This window comes from Meleagris gallopavo, chromosome 1, assembly GCF_905368555.1.
Source record: "Meleagris gallopavo chromosome 1, MGAL_WU_HG_1.1, whole genome shotgun sequence".
Lineage (NCBI taxonomy): Eukaryota > Metazoa > Chordata > Aves > Galliformes > Phasianidae > Meleagris > Meleagris gallopavo.
The window spans coordinates 457,130-481,771 of record NC_139404.1 but is presented as its reverse complement, the minus strand read 5'-3'; the positions used below and the strand labels follow the sequence as shown (position 1 = coordinate 481,771).

The following is a 24,642-nucleotide window of genomic DNA, read 5'->3' as shown; positions in this document are numbered from 1 at the left end:
AGGCGACAAGTGTACTTTAAGGTTATATATTCTGATGTTCTACCATTACACGTTGGACGGAGCTGCTAACTCGTATCGGGTCGTCTCTAAGATCCCACAATCCTGCTCCCGCACCTCGCCAAGTTCAGCTCCATCTGCGCCTCGGCTTTCCTAATCCTATCCCTACACACACACAGCAGCCCCGTATTCCTCCCAGGCTACACAACCCTGCTTCCACTTCCCGTACATTTCCCTCTTGTCCCTCAGGCACAGCTGCAGCTCCTTGCTCAGCCATGCCGGCCGCCCGCCTCCTCTGCTCAGTTTCTTCTGCTGGGGGATGGAGAGCTCTTGTGCTCGCAGAAGGGTGTCACAGAACCACAGAATAGCCTGGGTTGGAAGGGACCTCAAGGATCATGAAGCTCCAACCCCCCTGTGCCATGCAGGGCCACCAACCTCCCCATCTCACAGCAGCCCAGGCTGCCCAGGGCCCCATCCAACCTGGCCTTGAACACCTCCAGGGATGGACGGGGATCCACAGCCTCTCTGGGCAGCTGTTCCAGCACCTCCCCACTCTCACAGCAAACAACTTCCCCCTGACAGCCAGCTGAAAGCTGCCCTCCCTCACCTTCCAACCATTCCCCTGTCCTGCTGTTCTCTCCCCTTTCCAAGAGCTGACTCCCCTCCTGTCTGCAGGCTCCCTTGAGGTCCTGCAGGCTGCACTGAGGTCACCCCGCAGCTTCTCTTCTCCAGGCTGAACAAGCCCAGCTCCCTCAGCCTGCCTTTGTAGGGAGGTGCTGCAGCCCCCTGAGCATCTCAGACCTCCTCCTACGTCCTTAAAGAGCTGCCAGCTCAGTTCCGTTCCTATGCCCTTAAGGACAGTTTCCCAGGAGATCGCAGCCAGCAGTTCCTTGAGCAGACAGAAGTTCGCCCTCGTGAAGTTCAGGGTCCTGACTCTGCTTGTTGCCAGGCCTGCATTCCTCCAGATCACAAAGTGCACCGAGGCATGGTCGCTGCAGCCCAGGCTGCCTCCAATCTTCACCTCTCCGATGCTCTCCTCCGCACTGCTGAGCACCAGGCCCAGCAAGGCTTCACCTCGGGTCGGTCCATCTGTTACCTGCCCCAGGAAGTTGTCCTCCACGGACTCCGGGAATCTCCTGCACTGGCTGCCACCCGCCGTGCCGCTCTCCCAGCAGGTATCCGGGTGGCCGAAATCCCCCATCAGGACAAGAGCCCGCGAGCGCGACAGCTCCTGCAGCTGAAGCAAGACGGCCTCGTCAACGGGCTCCCCTGAGCAGGTGGGCTGCAGCAGAGCCCCACCACCAGATGCCCTTTGCTGGACCCGGCCTCGGTTTTCACCCACAGGCTCTCGACCTGATCGCGGCCGTTCCTCACACTCAGCTCTCGGCAGTCGATCCACTTCCTAACGCAGAGGGCAACTCCGCCACCCTCCTACCCTGCCTGTCCCTTCTGAAAAGCCTGCAGCCCTCCGTCAGGGAATTCCAGTCGTGGGATTCATCCCTGCGTGTTTCTGCGACAGCACCCAGGTCCCCCTTTGCCCAGCCGCACCACGGTTTCCAGCTCCTCCTCCTGGTTATTTCCCGTGCTGCACGCATTGCCGGAGAGGCACTTCAGCTCGGCTGCTGGCCTCGCCGCGCTCTCGGAGGAGCCCTCCCCGCCTCCTGCCGCACAAGTCCGGCTTTTCCCTCCCGCCTCCCAGGCCGACAGCGTTGCCACGCTCTCCTCTGGCAGGCAGTGCAGCCCCTTCCCCACCGCGTTTAAAGCCCTGCCAAGCAGCCCAGCCGGCTCTGCTCCCTGCAGTCTCTGCGGCCCTTCCAGTCAGCGGGCTCCCATCCCATCCGTCACATTCCCCCTTTCTCAAGGCTGCGTCCCGACCCGCAGCACCCAAAGCCCTGAGCTCAGCCCCGCTCACAAAGCCGTTCCTTCAGCACGGCCGCCCTCCTCCTTCTGTGCCGGACAGAGGAGAAGCCCTTTGTGCTGCCGATCCCGCCGGCTTCGCGGTTTTCCCAGAGCCCCGAAGTCCCTTCCGATCGCCCACAGCTTCTTTTGCCGACCTCTTGGTTTGCAAATGGAAAACCGGTAACGGATTTGGAGCTGGTGACGCTTTTGTTTCCTTCCAAGCCGACCATTCCACGGTTCCACGGTCCCTCCCAGCCGTCCCGGGCCCGTCGGTGCGCTTGGATCCATCCCGTCCCATCGCCGAGCCGCCCGTGACGCCTTCAACTGATCGCCCGGCGCCGACAGAGCGGCTCGTGCGGGCGCCGACCGCGGGCCGTTCGTTCGGTGCTGCCGGAGCGGAGCGGCGGCGCCGCGGGAAGGAGGCGGGGGGTGAGGGGCGGGGCTATGCTAATAAGGGCCGCGGGGGGCGGCGGTAGCGCTGAGAAACGAAGAAATCGGGAACGGAGGAGCAGCTGCCACGGACGGAGCGGGAGCGGCGTGGGCGGTGCGGGGTGGGGAGCGGGGCTGGGGCGGCGGGGAGGGGTCGGGGTCGTTGCGGGCGGCGCGCGCGCGTCCGTGAGATGTCGGTGGGGCGCGCGGGGCCGGGCGTCGTGCGGGAGCGGGGCCGGACGACGCCACGGCGATGGCGGGGGGCTGCGGCTGTGTGTGGGGAAAGGCCGAGGGAGGGGCTGTGCAGCCTGGATAAGGGACGGCTGCGGGGACACCGCGCTGCGGCCTTCAGCGCCTGAAGGGGCCGAAGCGCAGCAGGGGAGGGGGAACGGCGTTAAACTGAAAGAGGAGACTGAGGTCAGATGGGCAGCTCACGGTTTGTTCTCTGGTTCGAGCAATCTCCTGCGGGATATTCTTGCAAGGTGTGTGAGAAAATATTACGTTCGTATCCGTGCTGTCCAGACGCAGACTCTTGCTATCTGTGCACGGACATTGCCAATTATTTACCTTCTGCTCCTCGTGTTCTCTATTGCTCGGGTCTTGTCTGTGCAGCACCAAATACTGGCAGCTCTCCAACATCGGGGTGTTTGATTTGTCTGACCTGCCTTTAACTGAAGGCTCAGAGGTATTTCGGATGGACGGACAGACGGGAGCTGCAGCCTTTGTGCCCGCACCCAACTGCATCCACCTCATCTCCACGCCTGTAAATCACTGCGCTGTGTAGCGAGCGTGCAGTCCTGGGGAAGGTTCATCTGGAGCACAAGTGATGAAAACTATCAGAGACCCCCCAGTAAAGCTGAAAGGTGCCCGAAAAGGGCCGCGGCAGCAGAGACCGTGAAATAAATACAAACTCTTACCTGGCTCTAATGCAGAAACAACGTTCGATTCCCATGGGGCTAAACTGAGAGAAGGGAAAGTGAGGTCGGATGCGGGGAAATCCTTCGGCCAGAGGCGGTGCGGCGCTGGCACCGCTGCCCAGAGCTGTGGGTGCCCCATCCCTGGAGCTGCCCGAGGTGCGGACGGGAGCCGGGCAGCCCGAGCTGGGGGCACACGGCCCACAGCGGGGATTTGGAGCTCGGTGATCGTTTGGGTCCCTTCCAACTCCGGCGTCCCATCGCTCGTCCAACCCTCCCGGGGCCGTCGGGCACGGCTGGATCCACGCGCGGTCCCGTCGCTGTGCCGGCCGTAACCCCTCCCGCGCTGCCCGGCTGCGCGCCGCTCTTGTGGCGCTGCCGGAACGGAGCTGCCGCGTGCGGGGAAAGGGGGCAGGAGAGCGGCCGCTCCTCGGGGCTGTGCGGGCACGGAGAGCAACCGGAGGGCGGGGAGGGGCGAGGAGCTCAGAGTCACGGCCAGCGAGCGCTGAGCGCGGGAGAGAGCGGCCGGACTTCTTGCAGCAAAGCGGCCCGAGCGGGACCTCGTGGGACGGGAGCCGGAAGGAAAAAGGCGAGACGGAAAGCGGGCGTGCGGCTCGCACCGCGCCCGGCTTCGGGCAGCGCTGCGCTGCTCTGCGCTGCACCGCGTGGCATCGACGTGCGAGAAAAGGCGCGGCTCCGTACGGCCGAACGTGGGCAGGCAGAGAGAGGGGGAACGCGCTGCGGAACCGAGCCGAGAGCGCCCGGAGGGCGTCCGCGAGCAGAGGGAGCGCCGCCGTCGTCCCGGGTGGGGCATCCCAGCACGGCCCGGCAGACGGAGCACCGCAGCCCCGGCCCCGCCGTCTCCCCGCCCCCAGCACAGCCCTTACGAGGGCCGCCGCGCTGCCGCCGCCGATCGCAGTGCGCACGCGCAGCAGCACCGCCGCGCCGCGCGGCCCCGGGAGACGGAGACGGGAGGGGCGGGGCTGGGGGTGGGGCCTACAGACAGGGGCGGGGCTATGGTAATCTGCGGCGCAGGGGCCGGCGGTAGCGGTGCGAAACGAAGAAACCGGGAACGGCGGGGCCGCCATCGTGGCGGAGCGGGAGCGGAGCGGGGCGGTGCGGCGTGGGGAGCGGGGCTGGGGCGGCCGGGGAGGGGTCGGGGTCGGTGCGGGCGGCGCGTGCGTGTGCGTGAGATGTCGGTGGGGCGCGCGGGGCCGGGCGTCGCGCGGGGAGGGTTTTGGGCATCGCTTCTCGGCCTTTTGGCTAAGATCAAGTGTAGTATCTGTTCTTATCAGTTTAATATCTGATACGTCCTCGATGAGAGGACTTTATATTAAACGGATTTTTGGGCGCGGGAGTTGGACCCGGAGCTTGCTCCCTCCGCTCCGCGCATCGTCCCGGTATGGCAGTACCTCCGGGCACGGTGCACCTCCCTGGGAGGGGAGGAGTGTTGGTGGTGAAAGGCAGAGCGGTGGCGGTGGTGGGCAGGTGGGGTGTTGGAGGGTGGTGGCGCTGTGTCCCGCAGGGGGCGCTGCTGGGTCGCCTTCGCGCTGTTGGCGGCGCCGCTTCCGCCAGCGCCTCCCTTTCTTCTTCACGCGGTCGTGAAGGTAATCCTGGGACAAATCATCCCCAGCTGTGGGATTGCTGAGAGCAGCCACACAGCAGTCGCTTGACATCACAAACATGGCAAGGAGCAACGCAGGCTCAGCGGGTTCAGTGGGAATCCCACACCCCACGGCATCCTTCTTCTTCGGGGAAGGTGCAGCGGGTGGAGCAGACGCTGAGGAAACACCGACTGGGTCCGTGCTGGAGACTGGACTGCCCTGCACACGACGCCTGCCTTCAGCACCCAGCATCCGCGCCGCGCCAGGAAGGGCTGTGGGGTCTCGGGGTCTGAGATGGAATCTGGGGTGCTGTGCGTGGGTAAAGGGAGCGGACTGAGTCACACTGAAACCAAAGATGCCTTTCTTGAGAACGAAATGCTGGGGCTGCCTTCTTCCCTGCCATCTCTGGGCCCGCGGGCTGGGGGCTCAGGCTCTGCCTTTGGGATTCCCATTCATTCCTTCCACCGGAGTGGGACGCACCGTTCCGAGTGCTGCGGGCTGCAGAGACAGCAGTAAGGATGGCCGGGAAAGGGCGGGCTGCTCATGAAGGCCGGGTGAAGCCTCTGCTGACGCTGAGAGCTGCGAGGTGATCCTGCAGAAAACCCTCTGGAAATGAGATTGGGGAGCAGAATAGACATACTGGCTGTAACCAAACCTTCCCGCATCGCCGGCAGCCAAGGGCGGACGCGGCAGCGGGACGCGGGGCGGTGTCACGGGTGGCCAACGGGGGAGCGCGGATAGGCGGAGCTGTGCTGGCGGAACGGCGCCGCGCGGCGGGACCGCGGGTGGAGAAGGAGGAGGAGGAGGAGAAGGGAGGCGCTGGCGGGAGCGGCGCCGCCAAAGCGCGAAGGCGGCCCAGCAGCGCCCCCTGCGGGACACAGCGCCACCACCCTCCAACACCCCACCTGCCCGGAGGTACCGCCACCGCCACCGCTCTGCCTTTCACCACCAACACTCCTCCCCTCTCGGGGAGGTGCACCGTGCCCGGAGGTACTGCCATACCGGGACGATGCGCGGAGCGGAGGGAGCAAGCTCCGGGTCCAACTCCCGCGCCCAAAAATCCGTTTAATATAAAGTCCTCTCATCGAGGACGTATCAGATATTAAACTGATAAGAACAGATACTACACTTGATCTTAGCCAAAAGGCCGAGAAGCGATGCCCTGGCTCCTGCCCTCTGCCCGCCCAACCCCGCGCGCGCCCCCGACATCTCACGCACGCGCACGCGCCGCCCGCAACGACCCCGACCCCTCCCCGCCGCCCCAGCCCCGCTCCCCACCCCGCTTCGCCCACGCCGCTCCCGCTCCGTCCGTGGCAGCTGCTCCTCCGTTCCCGGTTTCTTCGTTTCTCAGCGCTACCGCCGGCCCCTGCGCCGCAGATTAGCATAGCCCCGCCCCTCCCTGTTGGCCGGGGCAACGAGAGAGAGAGAAGCTGCAGCTTGCTGGCCGCAAAGCGGTCCTGTGTGTGGACTTATCTCCAGGAAGATGGCCATCTCAGGAGGTGCTGCACGACTCTTAGCCAAGCGCCCAGGAATGCCACGTTGGCAGAAAAAGAAGGATAAAAGAGAAAGCGAAAACCAGGAGGTTTGGAGGTTTTTCTGGCAACAGATTCCTCATGAAGAAGAAGAGGTTTCTTTTCCCACTAAATCTGAGCCAAGGGAAGTAAGGCTTGCAGCGGTCAGCCTTGCCCCCAGGCCACCTGGCCCAAAGCTCGGTGGGACTGGAAGGGTCTCGTTGCCATTAAAAACCGGTAGGCGGAATATTGACCATAAATGTAATTGTCTCTGGACACTGGCTGGCACAAGGGTGTCCACGAGATCCGAGGAATGGATTACACACAGCCAGGTTAGAGGAGTTAGTTAACTGGTGGCCAGAACAGAAGCTCAAGGATCTCGAGGAAAGCACAAGCCCAGGTCCGAGGGCCTCGCAGGGAACCTGAGCGGCTCTCCAAGCCAAAAACCCGATGTCTTCGCCCCTCCAAGTGAGCGGGGTGGGGGCGGTGAAGGGTGGATGCATTAGAAAGCTCACAGCAAAGGGAAACTCTTATCTCCCGAGCCAGCCTGTGTCGGTTGCCTCAGCTAAGCTGAGGCCAGTTTCCCTAACCTTAATGGAATCCCTTAACAAATATCCTTGGAAGGCCAAGGACACCCCGAAAAAGGAATATAAGATTAACACTTTCTGGATTATTCCCTCATTTTTTAACCACATTAACAAAGCCCCCAAAAAGGACAAGTCGGTGTCTTGTTTTATTTTACAGAACACTCCTGTGGACCTTGACTGAACGCAGAAAGGACTCTAATGTTTTGTGACAGAAGTATTGAGAATTAGATCATGCTATAATGCTGAATGTACCTCTTGATTACGTTTTGTATTTTGGCTGCAGAAGTACTGTGTTCTGTGTTGTTGTGGGTGGTAACGTAATATTTATTTGTTATTGGTTACTGCTAAATGTAGGATTATTGTCAAACGTATGGTTGTCTCTCCACCTTCTACCTTTCATTCATTACGTAATATTCGTATCACCACTCCTGAAGAGTCACGGACTGGTGACTCCTGGAGAGAGCCCCGCGGAGGGCACAGGGATGTCCGGGGCCGGGAGCAGCTCCCTATGGGGAAAGGGGGGGGGGGAGCCGGGGCTGTTCAGCCTGGGGAAAGGAAGGCTGAGAGGGGCTGTGATCCACGTCTGTAGGCATCTGAAGTGCGGCAGACGAAGGCACGCGGCCAAGCTCTTCTCGGCGCTCTGTGGGCACAGCACGCAGGGCAGTGGGCTCACGGTGCAGCACGGGAGGCTCCGCACCAACACGCGAAGGAACGTCTGCACGGTGCGGCTGGCGGAGCGCTGGGATGCGCTGCCCAGGGCCGGGGGTCTCCTCCTCTGCAGACGCCGCGGTCCCATCTGACGCCTTCCTGTGCGGCTGCTGGAGGAGCTGCTGGGGGGGAGCTGCGCCTCCTGTTCTCTATTGTATATAATGTTATGTTATACAAATGTACTGAAATAGCACAAAATTAGATCATTATTTACATGAAACAACAACCACAACAACAACAACTGTGTGTGTGGGGAGAACCAAAGAGAATAAAATCAAAACCCGGAGCACCAAATGTTGGCTGAGCCCCGCGGGACGCAGCACCGCTCTGTGCTGTGCTCACACTGCTGGCTGCGCTGCTCCAGGTCCTGGCAGCTCCAGGGCTCGGGGGCAGCGATCCTCACCCTGCCCACCCAACCGTCCCACGGGGCTGTGACCTGTAAGGACCCTCAAAGGACCCTCCCTTTAAGGCACGGTGCAATTAAACTGTTCCCTGAGAGATAACGAGCCGCACAGCTGGCTGGTTCCATGCAGGAACAGCTGCAGCTCTGCTGGAAAGAGGCAGAGTTAAGCGTGCACCGATGGCATCATAGAGACCAGCAGTGCTGGCACGCGCTGGCTGCGGATGGGATCTGTCACTGTGGATTTGTCCCATTCCTCCAGAGGACGAAGCTGTCGGCTCTGCTGCACACCCACAGCTTCTCAGTGTGGCAGAGGGCTGAGCTGATCCTGCCCCCATTCAGGTACGCACATCGGCCTCCGCCTCGCAGCCGGAACCTGAGCACAGAGGGAGCAGAATGGGAAACCCAATCCCAGCCCATCCCAAACAGACCCTGTCGGAGATCCCAGACAGACAGACGGACGCACGCACTGACCAGTTGGTGAAGGCGCTGCCGTCGGCCCATGTCCAGTGCTCGTCCCCTTCTGCCCTGTGCAGCCCAATCCAACAGTTTGCCGGGCCCCGGTACTGCAGCATGAAAGCCTTTGGATCATAGAATCATAGGATGGGGTTTGTGCTGGAAGGACCCCGAGGACCACCCAGTCCCAACCTCCCACCACAGGCTGGGCTGCCAGCCACTAGATCACATACTGGATCGGTGGCCAAGGCCCCATCCAGCCTGTCCTTGTGCACCACTGGGGATGCGGTGTCTGCAGCCTCACCATCACAACCGTACAAGAAGTCAGTCGATTTCCCTCATGTCTATAAATTCCCTCTAAATATCGGAAGGCCACAATGAGGTCTCCCGGCTGCCTTCTCTTTGCCAGGCCGAAAAGAGCTCCCCGAACAGGACCAGCTCCCTCTGCCTGTCTTCATACAAGAGGTGCTCCAGGCCTTGGATCATCTTCGCGTCCCTCCTCTGGACCCTTTCCCAGAGCTCCGCATCTTTCCTGTGTTGGAGGCTCCAGACCTGGACGCGGGACCATCCCCTCCCAGTCCCTGCTGGCCGCCCCTCAGCTGATGCAGCCCCCTGCTGGCTCACGTCCCGTCGTTCACCTGCCAGGACCCCCAGGTCCTCCTCAGCGAGGCTGCTCTCAAGGACTTCTTCTTCTCCCAGTTTGCATACGTCCCCGGGATTCCCTCCTTGGCCCAGGTGCAAAACTTTGCACTTTGCTTTGTTGAACCTCATTAGGTTCACGAGGGCCCACCTTTCCAGTTTGTCACGGTCCCTCTGCATGCTGTCTCTTCCTTCTGCTGTACCAACTGCACTGCTCAGCTTCGTGTCATCAGCAAACACGCTGAGGCTGCACTCAATCCCATCGTTGATGTCACCGATAAAGATGTTAAAGAGCACCAGACACAAGTTGGACCCCCGGGGAACACTGCTCACCGTTGGTCTCCACATGGACACAGAGCCATTGACAACAAGCCTCTGGCCGCGGCCTTCCAACCGATTCCTTATCCACCCAGCACTCCACCCTTCAAATCCACATCTCCAATTCTGAGATCAGGATGTGGTGTAGGACCATGACAGAGACTTCGCACAAGTCCAGGGAGATGACATTGGCCACCTTCCCTTTGTCCACCAACGCTGTCACTTCCCCACAGAAGGCCACCACGTTGGTCAGGCACGACCTTCCCTTGCTAAAGCCGTGCTGGCTGACTCAGATGATCCGCTCATCCCTCATGTGCCTCAACATCTCTTCCAGGAGGATCTGCTTCATGATCTTCTCAGGCACAGAGGTGAGACTCACCGGCCTGTAGTTCCCCGGGTCCTCCTTCCTCCCTTTCTTGTAAATGGGAGCAAAGTTTCCCTTTCTCTGGTCCCCGGGGTCTTTGCCTGACAGCCATGACTTTTCAGATCTGATGGAGCACGGCTTGGCAACCACATCAGGCAGCTCCCTTAGCACCTGGGATGCGTGTGATCCGGCCCCTTGCACTTACATTCATTCAAGTCTCCCATCCCTGGAGACTTTCAAGGCAAGGCTGGATCAGGCCCTGGGCAACCTGACGGGGCTGCGGTGTCCTGTTGATTACAGGGAGTTGGACTAGATTGCCTTCAGAAGTCCCTTCCAACTCTAAGGATTCTATGATTCATTCTCATGAGCTGGGTCGGATTTGCTCTGCCCTCATGGGGGGCAGTTTGCTCCTCCAGTTCCCACCTGGAGGTTCAGGGAGGTGTGGTTCAGGGATGTGAGAATCCTGGCTGTCAGTGAAGGCCGAGGCAAAGACCTCACTGAGCACCTCGGTCTTCTCCACATCAGGCGTTGCCGTTCTCCTTTCCCATTTGGCAGAGGAGGTACGCTCCCTTTGTCCTTCTCTTCTGACTCATGTACCTGTACAATACCTTCTTTCTAACATCCCTCGCCGAGTTTGGTTCCATCCGTGCCTCGGTGTTCCTAATCTCATCTCTGCACGTGCGGACAGCTTCCCTGCATTCTCCCCTGGCGACACATCCTTGCTCCCGCTGTCCCCTTCTTTTCCCTCATCCTGCCCAGCAGTCCCTTGCTAAGCCGTGCTGGTTTGTGAGGGCTCCTCAGAGAAAGTAACATTGCCAACAGCCCAACTTAAACCCCCTTGCATCCCTCTAGAGATACCTGCACCCTCTGCTTCCCTAAAGTGCCTGTATAGCAAGGCATGCAGCACGGGAAATAAACAGGGAGGACTGGAGATCTGCGTGCGGCCACAGGGCCGTGATCTCACTGCGATCACGGAGACGTGGTGGGACAGCTCACGTGAATGGAATTTTGTCATCCCTGGCCGCGTCCTCTTTGGGAAAGACAGGCTGGAGAGGCGGGGTGCTGGAGCTGCTCTTTATGTGAGAGAGCAACCGGAATGGATTGCGCTCCACTTGGGGGGAACGATAACGAGTGGAGAGTTGTGGGTAAGAATTAGAGGGTGGGCTACCATAGGTGACACTGTTGTGTGCCAGAGCTGTTACCAGCAGCGCAGGTCCGGCTGGAGGCTGTAAGTGGCAGAGTTCCCCAGGGGCTGGGGCTGGGCCTGGTCTTGTTCAACATCGTCATCGGTGACCTGGATGAAGGGATAAAGCCCACCCTCAGCAGGCTTGCTGATGACACAGAGCTGGGAGGAGTGGCTGACACAGCTGAGGGCTGTGCTACCACCCAGCAAGACCTGGAAAGGAATGAATGCATGTATCAGTGCAGGTTGGGGCAGGAGCTGCTGGAGAGGAGCTCTGCAGAGAAGGACCTGCGGGTCCTGGTGGGCGACAGGTTGGCCGTGAGCCAGCGGTGTGCCCTGGTGGCCAAGAAGGCCAATGGGATCCTGGGGTGCATAAAGGGAGCGTGGCCAGCAGGACAAGGGAGGTGATCCTCCGCTCTGCTCATCTGCAAATTGCTGAGGGTGCACTTAATGGGACTGTCAATGCCGTTGAGGAAGATATTAAAGAGGATCTGTCCCAGCACTGACCTCTGGGGACACCACTCATCACTGCTCAAGGGCTTCGCGGAACCCAAAGCAAAACTTGCGCCAGAACTTGAAGATTAAACATGGCTCGCAGATGTAGCATTTTTGGTGGATTTGACTGCTCATTTAAATGAGCTAAGCATGTGTCTTCAAGGTGAAAATCACCTTATCTCTGCCGTTTCAGACAATAAAACCATCTGAAATGAAGCTCGCATTATGGGAGCTCAAGCTATGGCAAATACTTTCACGCATGTTAATGCATTGGCTAAACACGGTCTTGTGAACGGTGAAAGATCCGCCGCCGTGCTTTCCATTTTGAAAAAGATATTTGGGAATAGGTTTCAAGATTTCAAAAAAAAACATCATTTTCCTGTATATTTGTAACTCCATTTTCGGTTGACACGAATACATCATTTGCAAATTTTCACATGGAATGCATTGAGTTGCAATCAGACATTCAGTTCAAAGAAAAATCTGCCCTCTTTACCAGACTTTCGTAAGCCCTCTCTTACCCTCACTTCAGTTACGTCTAATTCACGCCGTCACTTTTTGGCGCTGCGTACATTTGTGAACAAGGACTGTTAAGGACGAAGCACAGGAAGAGTAATATTTCATCACAGATCTCCAACGAACACCATGAGAACTCGCTGAGAATGGCAGCCACTGCCAGGGAAGAGCCTGAAGCGTTCGCTTCACAGAAACGAGGCCCAACATCCCACCAGTACAGTGTTTCTGTTGCTCCTTGATTTCTATGTTTTAATAAAAATACATTTAAAAAAATAAGTTTTGTAACTTCTATACGTTAAATGTGTTACATATTTTCTATGCAGCCCATGGCAATTTCTGTTCACTTAATGCAGGTCAGGCGACCAGAAGGTTGGACAACCACAGACGAGAGGCAATGGCTTCAAGTTGCAGGAGACATTCAGCTTGCACATTAGGAAAAACTTCTCTAAAAGAGCGGTCAGGCGCTGGAATGGGCTGCACACGGAGGTGGGGGAGTCACCATCCCTAGGGGTGTTCCATAAACGTTTAGTGTTGCACTGAGGACATGGTTCAGTGGGAATTCTTTGTGATAGGCGGATGGTTGGTCTGGATGATCATGGAGGTCTTTCCCAACCTTGGTGAGTCCATGATCACCAACGGATCCCAGCAATCCTGGATCTCATGCAGCTCGCGGCGTTGTCTTCCTAGCGGATATCCGGCTGCTTGAAATCCCCCATCAGGATGAGAGCCTGTGAGCGTGAAACTTCTTGTACCCGAAGCAGGAACGCCTCACCAACAGGCTGCTCTTCATCAGGTGCACTGCAGTAGACTCCGACCACCAGCTGCCCTTTATTGGTCCCATCCCTAATTTTAATCCACAGGCTCTCAACCTGCTCCTGACTGCTTCTCAGAGGCAGCTCCTCGCAGTCTGCCCATTCTGTGGGCAACTCCCTCACCCCTCCTACCTTGCCTGCCCCATCTAAACTCCCTCACCCCTCCTACCTTGCCTACCCCATCTAAAAAGCTTACAGCCCTCAATGGTGGTGTTCCAGTTATGTGAATCATCTCACCATTTTTCCATGATGGCAATAAGATCAAAGTTTTTCAAGCGCACCACAGCTTCCAGCTCCCCTTGCTTATTTTCTGTGCCGAGTACGTTGCCATAGAGGAACTTAGCTGGACTTCCAGGACGCGCTGCCTTCCTGGACAAGCACTCCCACAAACCTATGGGACAAATCTGAGGATTTCCCCTGACACCTCTTGGAGTGACAGCACTCCCTAGCTCTTCTCTGTCACTCGGCAATACATCTCCTTACCCCAGCAGCTCAAGTTCAAAGACCTCGCAATGAGCCGAGCCAGCCTGCTGATGAGCTCAGCACAGCCAGCTTGCTGAAGCAAAACCACCTGCTTTTACGTGAGCCAGTGGGAGCATCCTTCCATCCCACTTCTCAGGTCCCTCATCGCTGCAAGGTGCTGCACTCGGATCAGTGCAATGCTGCGTTGGAAATGGTGTGGACAAAGCCCTTCCCCCGGAGGTGCGCGGCTCAGCACAGCGCCGGCTGGGTGCAGGGAGGGGGGGACATGAGGACGTGACACTGTGCCTGCACAGCCTGGTGCTTTCCACAAAGGCATCTCCTCGTGCCTTTGGCATGGGGCCAATTGGGGGCACCGGCAGCAGTCGGTGCGGCCCCACAAGGGTGGGTTTCCCACCCCCGTGTTGGCACTGCGGCTCACGCCCCGCTCTCACCCTCTCCTCCTCCGTGTCCACGGTGGCCAGGGAAGCTCCGAGGTGCTGGCACTGCTCCCTGCTGCTGTTCCAGTCACTCTTGGTGTCCGAGAAATAAAAGCATTTCCCTTGGAAACCGAGCCAGGCGTTGGGGCAGACGTGGGAGAAGCCTGGGCGAGGTGAGCACGACGGAGACTGGAGCACTGAGAGGGAGAGAGTTGGGCAAGTGAGAGGCAAAGAAGGTTCCCCTGCAGCAGACGTGGGCTTGGGATGCACGGCCGTGGGGCGATGGCCTCGCAGGGGTTGCAGAGGTGGGGAAGGTGGAGCAGAAGGTGGTTTGGGGCACCAGGTGGGCGGCCCAGGAGGTGGGATGGGGGCTGTGCTTGGGGAGCAGCTCAGGGTGCTGCGAAACCCCATCGCCCCCCGTCCTACAGGGAAAAGAAACCTCTTCTTCTTCATGAGGAATCTGTTGCCAGAAAAACCTCCAAACCTCCTGGTTTTCGCTTTCTCTTTTATCCTTCTTTTTCTGCCAACGTGGCATTCCTGGGCGCTTGGCTAAGAGTCGTGCAGCACCTCCTGAGATGGCCATCTTCCTGGAGATAAGTCCACACACAGGACCGCTTTGCGGCCAGCAAGCTGCAGCTTCTCTCTCTCTCGTTGCCCCGGCCAACAGGGAGGGGCGGGGCTATGCTAATCTGCGGCGCAGGGGCCGGCGGTAGCGCTGAGAAACGAAGAAACGGGGAACGGAGGAGCAGCTGCCACGGACGGAGCGGGAGCGGCGTGGGCGGTGCGGGGTGGGGAGCGGGAGCGGGGCGGCGGGGAGGGGCCGGGGTCGTTGCGGGCGGCGCGTGCGCGTGCGTGAGATGTCGGGGTTGCGCGCGGGGTTGGGCGGGCAGCGGGCAGGAGCCAGGGTATCGCTTCTCGGCCTTTTGGCTAAGATCAAGTGTAGTATCTGTTCTTATCAGTTTAATATCTGATACGTCCTCGATGAGAGGACTTTATATTAAACGGATTTTTGGGCGCGGGAGTTGGACCCGGAGCTTGCTCCCTCCGCTCCGCGCATCGTCCCGGTATGGCAGTACCTCCGGGCACGGTGCACCTCCCCGGGAGGGGAGGAGTGTTGGTGGTGAAAGGCAGAGCGGTGGTGGTGGTGGGCAGGTGGGGTGTTGGAGGGTGGTGGCGCTGTGTCCCGCAGGGGGCGCTGCTGTGCGCTCGGCGCTGCGTCGGGTCCCGCCGAGCGCCGTTAGCGGAGCGCAGTGCTGCGCTGTGTGCGCTGCTCGGAGCGCGGGGGCGGCCGGAGCCGCTGATGGAGCCTCCCTGTCCCTGCTGCCACCCCTTTTTAATGCAGCCCGGAACACAGTCGGCCTTCCGGGCTGCGAGCGCACACTGCCGCCTCGTGTCCGGCTTCTCGTCCGCCAGGACCCCCAACTCCTTCTCCGCAGGGCTGCTCTCCAGGACATCTTCCCCCAGCCTGCATCCGTACCTGGCATTGCCCCGACCCGAGGCAGCTCCCTGCACTTGGCCTCACTGAGCCTCGTTAGGTTTTCGCGGCCCCGCTACTCCAGCCTGTCCAGGTGCCTATGGGTGGAATCGGCTCCTCTCACCCACACCCAGAGCTTCGGGTCGTGGCAGGCATGGGGGGAAGCCTGACCACCCGTGAAGATCGAAGCAAAGCACTCACGGAGCACCTCAGCTTTTTCCATGCCTGAGGAAGGCAGCTCCCCATTACCTTCATCAGAGGGGAACGCTCTCCTTGGCCGGTCTCCTCCCGCCTATGGACCTGTAGAACCCCTTCTTGTTTTCTTTCACACCCCTCGCCAAGTTCAGCTCCATCTGCGCCTCAGCTTTCCTAATCCTATCCCTACACACACACAGCAGCCCCGTATTCCTCCCAGGCTACACAACCCTGCTTCCACTTCCCGTACATTTCCCTCTTGTCCCTCAGGCACAGCTGCAGCTCCTTGCTCAGCCATGCCGGCCGCCCGCCTCCTCTGCTCAGTTTCTTCTGCTGGGGGATGGAGAGCTCTTGTGCTCGCAGAAGGGTGTCACAGAACCACAGAATAGCCCGGGTTGGAAGGGACCTCAAGGATCACGAAGCTCCAACCCCCCTGTGCCATGCAGGGCCACCAACCTCCCCATCTCACAGCAGCCCAGGCTGCCCAGGGCCCCATCCAACCTGGCCTTGAACACCTCCAGGGATGGACGGGGATCCACAGCCTCTTTGGGCAGCTGTTCCAGCACCTCCCCACTCTCACAGCAAACAACTTCCCCCTGACAGACAACTGAAAGCTGCCCTCCCTCACCTTCCAACCATTCCCCTGTCCTGCTGTTCTCTCCCCTTTCCAAGAGCTGACTCCCCTCCTGTCTGCAGGCTCCCTTGAGGTCCTGCAGGCTGCACTGAGGTCACCCCGCAGCTTCTCTTCTCCAGGCTGAACAGCCTAGCTCCCTCAGCCTGGCTTTGTAGGGAGGTGCTGCAGCCCCCTGAGCATCTCAGACCTCCTCCTACGTCCTTAAAGAGCTGCCAGCTCAGTTCCGTTCCTATGCCCTTAAGGACAGTTTCCCAGGAGATCGCAGCCAGCAGTTCCTTGAGCAGACAGAAGTTCGCCCTCGTGAAGTTCAGGGTCCTGACTCTGCTTGTTGCCAGGCCTGCATTCCTCCAGATCACAAAGTGCACCGAGGCATGGTCGCTGCAGCCCAGGCTGCCTCCAATCTTCACCTCTCCGATGCTCTCCTCCGCACTGCTGAGCACCAGGCCCAGCAAGGCTTCACCTCGGGTCGGTCCATCTGTTACCTGCCCCAGGAAGTTGTCCTCCACGGACTCCGGGAATCTCCTGCACTGGCTGCCACCCGCCGTGCCGCTCTCCCAGCAGGTATCCGGGTGGCCGAAATCCCCCATCAGGACAAGAGCCCGCGAGCGCGACAGCTCCTGCAGCTGAAGCAAGACGGCCTCGTCAACGGGCTCCCCTGAGCAGGTGGGCTGCAGCAGAGCCCCACCACCAGATGCCCTTTGCTGGACCCGGCCTCGGTTTTCACCCACAGGCTCTCGACCTGATCGCGGCCGTTCCTCACACTCAGCTCTCGGCAGTCGATCCACTTCCTAACGCAGAGGGCAACTCCGCCACCCTCCTACCCTGCCTGTCCCTTCTGAAAAGCCTGCAGCCCTCCGTCAGGGAATTCCAGTCGTGGGATTCATCCCTGCGTGTTTCTGCGACAGCACCCAGGTCCCCCTTTGCCCAGCCGCACCACGGTTTCCAGCTCCTCCTCCTGGTTATTTCCCGTGCTGCACGCATTGCCGGAGAGGCACTTCAGCTCGGCTGCTGGCCTCGCCGCGCTCTCAGAGGAGCCCTCCCCGCCTCCTGCCGCACAAGTCCGGCTTTTCCCTCCCGCCTCCCAGGCCGACAGCGTTGCCACGCTCTCCTCTGGCAGGCAGTGCAGCCCCTTCCCCACCGCGTTTAAAGCCCTGCCAAGCAGCCCAGCCGGCTCTGCTCCCTGCAGTCTCTGCGGCCCTTCCAGTCAGCGGGCTCCCATCCCATCCGTCACATTCCTCCTTTCTCAAGGCTGCGTCCCGACCCGCAGCACCCAAAGCCCTGAGCTCAGCCCCGCTCACAAAGCCGTTCCTTCAGCACGGCCGCCCTCCTCCTTCTGTGCCGGACAGAGGAGAAGCCCTTTGTGCTGCCGATCCCGCCGGCTTCGCGGTTTTCCCAGAGCCCCGAAGTCCCTTCCGATCGCCCACAGCTTCTTTTGCCGACCTCTTGGTTTGCAAATGGAAAACCGGTAACGGATTTGGAGCTGGTGACGCTTTTGTTTCCTTCCAAGCCGACCATTCCACGGTTCCACGGTCCCTCCCAGCCGTCCCGGGCCCGTCGGTGCGCTTGGATCCATCCCGTCCCATCGCCGAGCCGCCCGTGACGCCTTCAACTGATCGCCCGGCGCCGACAGAGCGGCTCGTGCGGGCGCCGACCGCGGGCCGTTCGTTCGGTGCTGCCGGAGCGCAGCGGCGGCGCCGCGGGAAGGAGGCGGGGGGTGAGGGGCGGGGCTATGCTAATAAGGGCCGCGGGGAGCGGCGGTAGCGCTGAGAAACGAAGAAACCGGGAACGGCGGGGCCGCCATCGTGGCGGAGCGGGAGCGGTGCGGGGCGGTGCGGCGTGGGGAGCGGGGCTGGGGCGGCGACGGAGGGGTCGTTGCGGGCGGCGCGTGCGCGTGCGTGAGATGTCGGTGGGGCGCGCGGGGCCGGGCGTCGTGCGGGGAGGAGTGTGGGCATCGCTTCTCGGCCTTTTGGCTAAGATCAAGTGTAGTATCTGTTCTTATCAGTTTAATATCTGATACGTCCTCGATGAGAGGACTTTATATTAAACGGATTTTTGGGCGCGGGAGTTGGACCCGGAGCTTGCTCCCTCCGCTCCGCGCATCGTCCCGGTATGGCAGTACCTCCGGGCACGGTGCACCTCCCCGGGAGGGGAGGAGTGTTGGTGGTGAAAGGCAGAGCGGTGGCGGTGGTGGGCAGGTGGGGTGTTGGAGGGTGGTGGTGGCGCTGTGTCCCGTAGGGGGCGCTGCTGGGTCGCCTTCAGCTGGGGCCGGCCGCAGCCCGGACCGCTCCGGCGCAGGAGCGGTGGGGCGGGGCGGGGACCGGCCCCGTCTGTCCGCCCTCGGGAGCCCCTTCCGAGCCGCGGGAGCCGTGCGGCTGCGGGAGCGGGGCCGGACGACGCCACGGCGATGGCGGGGGGCTGCGGCTGTGTGTGGGGAAAGGCCGAGGGAGGGGCTGTGCAGCCTGGACAAGGGACGGCTGCGGGGACACCGCGCTGCGGCCTTCAGCGCCTGAAGGGGCCGAAGCGCAGCAGGGGAGGGGGAACGGCGTTAAACTGAAAGAGGAGACTGAGGTCAGATGGGCAGCTCACGGTTTGTTCTCTGGTTCGAGCAATCTCCTGCGGGATGTTCTTGCAAGGTGTGTGAGAAAATATTACGTACGGATCCGTGCTGTCCAGACGCAGACTCTTGCTATCTGTGCACGGACATTGCCAATTATTTACCTTCTGCTCCTCGTGTTCTCTATTGCTCGGGTCTTGTCTGTGCAGCACCAAATGCTGGCAGCTCTCCAACATCGGGGTGTTTGATTTGTCTGACCTGCCTTTAACTGAAGGCTCAGAGGTATTTCGGATGGACGGACAGACGGGAGCTGCAGCCTTTGTGCCCGCACCCAACTGCATCCACCTCATCTCCACGCCTGTAAATCACTGCGCTGTGTAGCGAGCGTGCAGTCCTGGGGAAGGTTCATCTGGAGCACAAGTGATGAAAACTATCAGAGACCCCCCAGTAAAGCTGAAAGGTGCCCGAAAAGGGCCGCGGCAGCAGAGACCGTGAAATAAATACAAACTCCTACCTGGCTCTAATGCAGAAACAACGTTCGATTCCCATGGGGCTAAACTGAGAGAAGGGAAAGTGAGGTCGGATGCGGGGAAATCCTTCGGCCAGAGGCGGTGCGGCGCTGGCACCGCTGCCCAGAGCTGTGGGTGCCCCATCCCTGGAGCTGCCCGAGGTGCGGACGGGAGCCGGGCAGCCCGAGCTGGGGGCACACGGCCCACAGCGGGGATTTGGAGCTCGGTGATCGTTTGGGTCCCTTCCAACTCCGGCGTCCCATCGCTCGTCCAACCCTCCCGGGGCCGTCGGGCACGGCTGGATCCACGCGCGGTCCCGTCGCTGTGCCGGCCGTAACCCCTCCCGCGCTGCCCGGCTGCGCGCCGCTCTTGTGGCGCTGCCGGAACGGAGCTGCCGCGTGCGGGGAAAGGGGGCAGGAGAGCGGCCGCTCCTCGGGGCTGTGCGGGCACGGAGAGCAACCGGAGGGCGGGGAGGGGCGAGGAGCTCAGAGTCACGGCCAGCGAGCGCTGAGCGCGGGAGAGAGCGGCCGGACTTCTTGCAGCAAAGCGGCCCGAGCGGGACCTCGTGGGACGGGAGCCGGAAGGAAAAAGGCGAGACGGAAAGCGGGCGTGCGGCTCGCACCGCGCCCGGCTTCGGGCAGCGCTGCGCTGCTCTGCGCTGCACCGCGTGGCATCGACGTGCGAGAAAAGGCGCGGCTCCGTACGGCCGAACGTGGGCAGGCAGAGAGAGGGGGAACGCGCTGCGGAACCGAGCCGAGAGCGCCCGGAGGGCGTCCGCGAGCAGAGGGAGCGCCGCCGTCGTCCCGGGTGGGGCATCCCAGCACGGCCCGGCAGACGGAGCACCGCAGCCCCGGCCCCGCCGTCTCCCCGCCCCCAGCACAGCCCTTACGAGGGCCGCCGCGCTGCCGCCGCCGATCGCAGTGCGCACGCGCAGCAGCACCGCCGCGCCGCGCGGCCCCGGGAGGCGGAGACGTGAGGGGCGGGGCTGAGGGGGGTGGGGCCTACAGACAGGGGCGGGGCTATGCTAATAAGGGCCGCGGGGGGCGGCGGTAGCGCTGAGAAACGAAGAAACGGGGAGCGGAGGAGCGCCATCGTGGCGGTGCGGGAGCGGAGCGGGGCGGTGCGGCGTGGGGAGCGGGGCTGGGGCGGCGACGGAGGGGTCGTTGCGGGCGGCGCGTGCGCGTGCGTGAGATGTCGGTGGGGCGCGCGGGGCCGGGCGTCGTGCGGGGAGGGTTTTGGGCATCGCTTCTCGGCCTTTTGGCTAAGATCAAGTGTAGTATCTGTTCTTATCAGTTTAATATCTGATACGTCCTCGATGAGAGGACTTTATATTAAACGGATTTTTGGGCGCGGGAGTTGGACCCGGAGCTTGCTCCCTCCGCTCCGCGCATCGTCCCGGTATGGCAGTACCTCCGGGCACGGTGCACCTCCCCGGGAGGGGAGGAGTGTTGGTGGTGAAAGGCAGAGCGGTGGCGGTGGTGGTGGGCAGGTGGGGTGTAGGGAGGGTGGTGGCGCTGTGTCCCGCGGGGGGCGCTGCTGGGTCGCCTTCGCGCTGTTGGCGGCGCCGCTCCCGCCAGCGCCTCCCTCCTCCTCCTTCTCCACCCGCGGTCCCGCCGTGCGGCGCCGTTCCGTCAGCACAGCTCCGCCTATCCGCGCTTCCCCGTTGGCCACCCGTGACACCGCCCCGCGTCCCGCTGCCGCGTCCGCCCTTGGCTGCCGGCGATGCGGGAAGGTTTGGTTACAGCCAGTATGTTTATTCTGCTCCCCAATCTCATTTCCAGAGGGTTTTCTGCAGGATCACCTCGCAGCTCTCAGCGTCAGCAGAGGCTTCACCCGGCCTTCATGAGCAGCCCGCCCTTTCCCGGCCATCCTTACTGCTGTCTCTGCAGCCCGCAGCACTCGGAACGGTGCGTCCCACTCCGGTGGAAGGAATGAATGGGAATCCCAAAGGCAGAGCCTGAGCCCCCAGCCCGCGGGCCCAGAGATGGCAGGGAAGAAGGCAGCCCCAGCATTTCGTTCTCAAGAAAGGCATCTTTGGTTTCAGTGTGACTCAGTCCGCTCCCTTTACCCACGCACTGCACCCCAGATTCCATCTCAGACCCCGAGACCGCACAGCCCTTCCTGGCGCGGCGCGGATGCTGGGTGCTGAAGGCAGGCGTCGTGTGCAGGGCAGTCCAGTCTCCAGCACGGACCCAGTCGGTGTTTCCTCAGCGTCTGCTCCACCCGCTGCACCTTCCCCGAAGAAGAAGGATGCCGTGGGGTGTGGGATTCCCACTGAACCCGCTGAGCCTGCGTTGCTCCCTGCCATGTTTGTGATGTCAAGCGACTGCTGTGTGGCTGCTCTCAGCAATCCCACAGCTGGGGATGATTTGTCCCAGGATTACCTTCACGACCGCGTGAAGAAGGAAGGGAGGCGCTGGCGGGAGCGGCGCCGCCAACAGCGCGAAGGCGACCCAGCAGCGCCTCCCGCGGGACACAGCCGCCACCACCCTCCAACACCCCACCTGCCCACCACCACCACCGCTCTGTCTTTCACCACCAACACTCCTCCCCTCGCGGGGAGGTGCACCGTGCCCGGAGGTACTGCCATACCGGGACGATGCGCGGAGCGGAGGGAGCAAGCTCCGGGTCCAACTCCCGCGCCCAAAAATCCGTTTAATATAAAGTCCTCTCATCGAGGACGTATCAGATATTAAACTGATAAGAACAGATACTACACTTGATCTTAGCCAAAAGGCCGAGAAGCGATGCCCAAAACCCTCCCCGCACGACGCCCGGCCCCGCGCGCCCCACCGACATCTCACGCACGCGCACGCGCCGCCCGCAACGACCCCTCCGTCGCCGCCCCAGCCCCGCTCCCCACGCCGCACCGCCCGCTCCGCTCCCGCACCGCCACGATGGCGGCCCCGCCGTTCCCGGTTTCTTCGTTTCTCACCGCTACCGCCGGCCCCTGCGCCGCAGATTACCATAGCCCCGCCCCTGTCTGTAGGCCCCACCCCCCCAGCCCCGCCCCTCCCGTCTCCGTCTCCCGGGGCCGCGCGGCGCGGCGGTGCTGCTGCGCGTGCGCACTGCGATCGGCGGCGGCAGCGCGGCGGCCCTCGTAAGGGCTGTGCTGGGGGCGGGGAGACGGCGGGGCCGGGGCTGCGGTGCTCCGTCTGCCGGGCCGTGCTGGGATGCCCCACCCGGGACGACGGCGGCGCTCCCTCTGCTCGCGGACGCCCTCCGGGCGCTCTCGGCTCGGTTCCGCAGCGCGTTCCCCCTCTCTCTGTCTGCCCACGTTCGGCCGTACGGAGCCGCGCCTTTTCTCGCACGTCGATGCCACGCGGTGCAGCGCAGAGCAGCGCAGCGCTGCCCGAAGCCGAGCTGAAGTGCGAGCCGCACGCCCGCTTTCCGTCTCGCCTTTTTCCTTCCGGCTCCCGTCCCACGAGGTCCCGCTCGGGCCGCTTTGCTGCAAGAAGTCCGGCCGCTCTCTCCCGCGCTCAGCGCTCGCTGGCCGTGACTCTGAGCTCCTCGCCCCTCCCCGCCCTCCGGTTGCTCTCCGTGCCCGCACAGCCCCGAGGAGCGGCCGCTCTCCTGCCCCCTTTCCCCGCACGCGGCAGCTCCGTTCCGGCAGCGCCACAAGAGCGGCGCGCAGCCGGGCAGCGCGGGAGGGGTTACGGCCGGCACAGCGACGGGACCGCGCGTGGATCCAGCCGTGCCCGACGGCCCCGGGAGGGTTGGACGAGCGATGGGACGCCGGAGTTGGAAGGGACCCAAACGATCACCGAGCTCCAAATCCCCGCTGTGGGCCGTGTGCCCCCAGCTCGGGCTGCCCGGCTCCCGTCCGCACCTCGGGCAGCTCCAGGGATGGGGCACCCACAGCTCTGGGCAGCGGTGCCAGCGCCGCACCGCCTCTGGCCGAAGGATTTCCCCGCATCCGACCTCACTTTCCCTTCTCTCAGTTTAGCCCCATGGGAATCGAACGTTGTTTCTGCATTAGAGCCAGGTAGGAGTTTGTATTTATTTCACGGTCTCTGCTGCCGCGGCCCTTTTCGGGCACCTTTCAGCTTTACTGGGGGGTCTCTGATAGTTTTCATCACTTGTGCTCCAGATGAACCTTCCCCAGGACTGCACGCTCGCTACACAGCGCAGTGATTTACAGGCGTGGAGATGAGGTGGATGCAGTTGGGTGCGGGCACAAAGGCTGCAGCTCCCGTCTGTCCGTCCATCCGAAATACCTCTGAGCCTTCAGTTAAAGGCAGGTCAGACAAATCAAACACCCCGATGTTGGAGAGCTGCCAGTATTTGGTGCTGCACAGACAAGACCCGAGCAATAGAGAACACGAGGAGCAGAAGGTAAATAATTGGCAATGTCCGTGCACAGATAGCAAGAGTCTGCGTCTGGACAGCACGGATACGAACGTAATATTTTCTCACACACCTTGCAAGAACATCCCGCAGGAGATTGCTCGAACCAGAGAACAAACCGTGAGCTGCCCATCTGACCTCAGTCTCCTCTTTCAGTTTAACGCCGTTCCCCCTCCCCTGCTGCGCTTCGGCCCCTTCAGGCGCTGAAGGCCGCAGCGCGGTGTCCCCGCAGCCGTCCCTTGTCCAGGCTGCACAGCCCCTCCCTCGGCCTTTCCCCACACACAGCCGCAGCCCCCCGCCATCGCCGTGGCGTCGTCCGGCCCCGCTCCCGCAGCCGCACGGCTCCCGCGGCCCGGAAGGAGCTCCCGAGGGCGGACAGACGGGGCCGGTCCCCGCCCCGCCCCACCGCTCCTGCGCCGGAGCGGCCCGGGCTGCGGCCGGCCTCCGCTGAACGCGGCCCAGCAGCGCCCCCTGCGGGACACAGCGCCACCACCCTCCAACACCCCACCTGCCCACCACCGCTCTGCCTTTCACCACCAACACTCCTCCCCTCCCGGGGAGGTGCACCGTGCCCGGAGGTACTGCCATACCGGGACGATGCGCGGAGCGGAGGGAGCAAGCTCCGGGTCCAACTCCCGCGCCCAAAAATCCGTTTAATATAAAGTCCTCTCATCGAGGACGTATCAGATATTAAACTGATAAGAACAGATACTACACTTGATCTTAGCCAAAAGGCCGAGAAGCGATGCCCACACTCCTCCCCGCACGACGCCCGGCCCCGCGCGCCCCACCGACATCTCACGGACGCGCACGCGCTGCCCGCAACGACCCCTCCGTCGCCGCTCCAGCCCCGCTCCCCACCCCGCACCGCTCTCCTTCGCTCCTGCTCCGCCCGTTGTCAGGACCTCGTCAGGTTTTCTGCGGCGTGGAAGGTGCTCCCAGCGACCCCCGCGATTCTCATTAGCATAGTCCCACCTGTAAGCTCAAGCACCGCCCGCAACGCATTCCTCCGCCCCATTGGAGCGCTGCCCCGCAGGCCCCGCCCACCTCCCCTCCATCCTCTCGTTGACGAGCCGCTCTGCCGGCCCCGCCCACCGCCCGTCCCTCCCTCCCATTGGTGCGCTGCTCCAGAGGCTCCGCCCCCTCAATGACTCCGCCCATTCTGCATCGCCCCGCCCGCCGCCTTCTCTCGCTCCGT

At 62.0% G+C, this 24,642-nt stretch overlaps 3 protein-coding genes, 7 non-coding genes and 2 pseudogenes across 17 annotated transcripts; 6 read left to right on the top strand and 6 right to left on the bottom strand.

Annotated features, from left to right (window-relative positions):
- The first annotated feature begins 3 nt into the window (after positions 1-3).
- LOC146545162 (uncharacterized) lies at positions 4-4,688 on the top strand (annotated as a pseudogene). Its single transcript, XR_014886406.1, has 2 exons — positions 4-2,440; positions 2,938-4,688. The product of XR_014886406.1 is annotated as an uncharacterized LOC146545162 (transcript).
- On the bottom strand, positions 2,085-24,282 carry LOC146545153 (uncharacterized). 6 transcript variants are annotated; one of them, XR_014886439.1, is made up of 3 exons: positions 3,243-4,327; positions 2,987-3,137; positions 2,085-2,864 (listed from the first exon to the last, which is right to left on the bottom strand). XR_014886439.1 is itself a non-coding variant. In XM_085236086.1 (3 exons), exons 2-3 carry the CDS (start codon positions 4,325-4,327, stop codon positions 3,134-3,136), a joined length of 1,089 nt encoding a protein of 362 aa, XP_085092212.1. In that variant the 5' UTR covers positions 4,328-5,748; positions 23,953-24,282; the 3' UTR covers positions 2,085-3,133. The 6 variants fall into 6 exon arrangements, 4 of the variants coding, with proteins under 4 accessions (XP_085092212.1, XP_085092296.1, XP_085092409.1 ...); XR_014886482.1 differs by having other exon boundaries at positions 2,085-2,860; XM_085236086.1 differs by adding an exon at positions 23,953-24,282 and having other exon boundaries at positions 2,085-3,137; positions 3,243-5,748.
- Positions 4,483-4,673, top strand: LOC116216217 (U2 spliceosomal RNA). Its single transcript, XR_004158677.1, has one exon. It is a non-coding gene; the product is annotated as a U2 spliceosomal RNA (small nuclear RNA).
- On the bottom strand, positions 5,812-6,002 carry LOC146545161 (U2 spliceosomal RNA). Its single transcript, XR_014881306.1, has one exon. It is a non-coding gene; the product is annotated as a U2 spliceosomal RNA (small nuclear RNA).
- Positions 7,838-14,443, bottom strand: LOC100538560 (C-type lectin domain family 2 member D-like). 2 transcript variants are annotated; one of them, XM_010709673.4, is made up of 3 exons: positions 13,747-14,443; positions 8,524-8,630; positions 7,838-8,425 (listed from the first exon to the last, which is right to left on the bottom strand). In XM_010709673.4, exons 1-3 carry the CDS (start codon positions 14,182-14,184, stop codon positions 8,284-8,286), a joined length of 687 nt encoding a protein of 228 aa, XP_010707975.3. In that variant the 5' UTR covers positions 14,185-14,443; the 3' UTR covers positions 7,838-8,283. The 2 variants fall into 2 exon arrangements, with proteins under 2 accessions (XP_010707975.3, XP_085092638.1); XM_085236512.1 differs by lacking the exon at positions 13,747-14,443.
- LOC146545160 (U2 spliceosomal RNA) lies at positions 14,639-14,829 on the top strand. The gene has a single exon (XR_014881305.1). It is a non-coding gene; the product is annotated as a U2 spliceosomal RNA (small nuclear RNA).
- Positions 14,713-18,190, top strand: LOC146545158 (uncharacterized; annotated as a pseudogene).
- On the bottom strand, positions 17,508-21,687 carry LOC146545156 (uncharacterized). Its single transcript, XM_085216800.1, has 4 exons — positions 21,602-21,687; positions 20,508-20,886; positions 19,103-20,082; positions 17,508-18,997 (listed from the first exon to the last, which is right to left on the bottom strand). Exons 1-4 carry the CDS (start codon positions 21,685-21,687, stop codon positions 18,994-18,996), a joined length of 1,449 nt encoding a protein of 482 aa, XP_085072926.1. The 3' UTR covers positions 17,508-18,993.
- LOC146545159 (U2 spliceosomal RNA) lies at positions 17,985-18,175 on the top strand. The gene has a single exon (XR_014881304.1). It is a non-coding gene; the product is annotated as a U2 spliceosomal RNA (small nuclear RNA).
- Positions 20,339-20,529, top strand: LOC146545157 (U2 spliceosomal RNA). Its single transcript, XR_014881303.1, has one exon. It is a non-coding gene; the product is annotated as a U2 spliceosomal RNA (small nuclear RNA).
- On the bottom strand, positions 21,656-21,846 carry LOC146545155 (U2 spliceosomal RNA). The gene has a single exon (XR_014881302.1). It is a non-coding gene; the product is annotated as a U2 spliceosomal RNA (small nuclear RNA).
- LOC146545154 (U2 spliceosomal RNA) lies at positions 24,001-24,191 on the bottom strand. The gene has a single exon (XR_014881301.1). It is a non-coding gene; the product is annotated as a U2 spliceosomal RNA (small nuclear RNA).
- Positions 24,283-24,642: the final 360 nt, after the last annotated feature.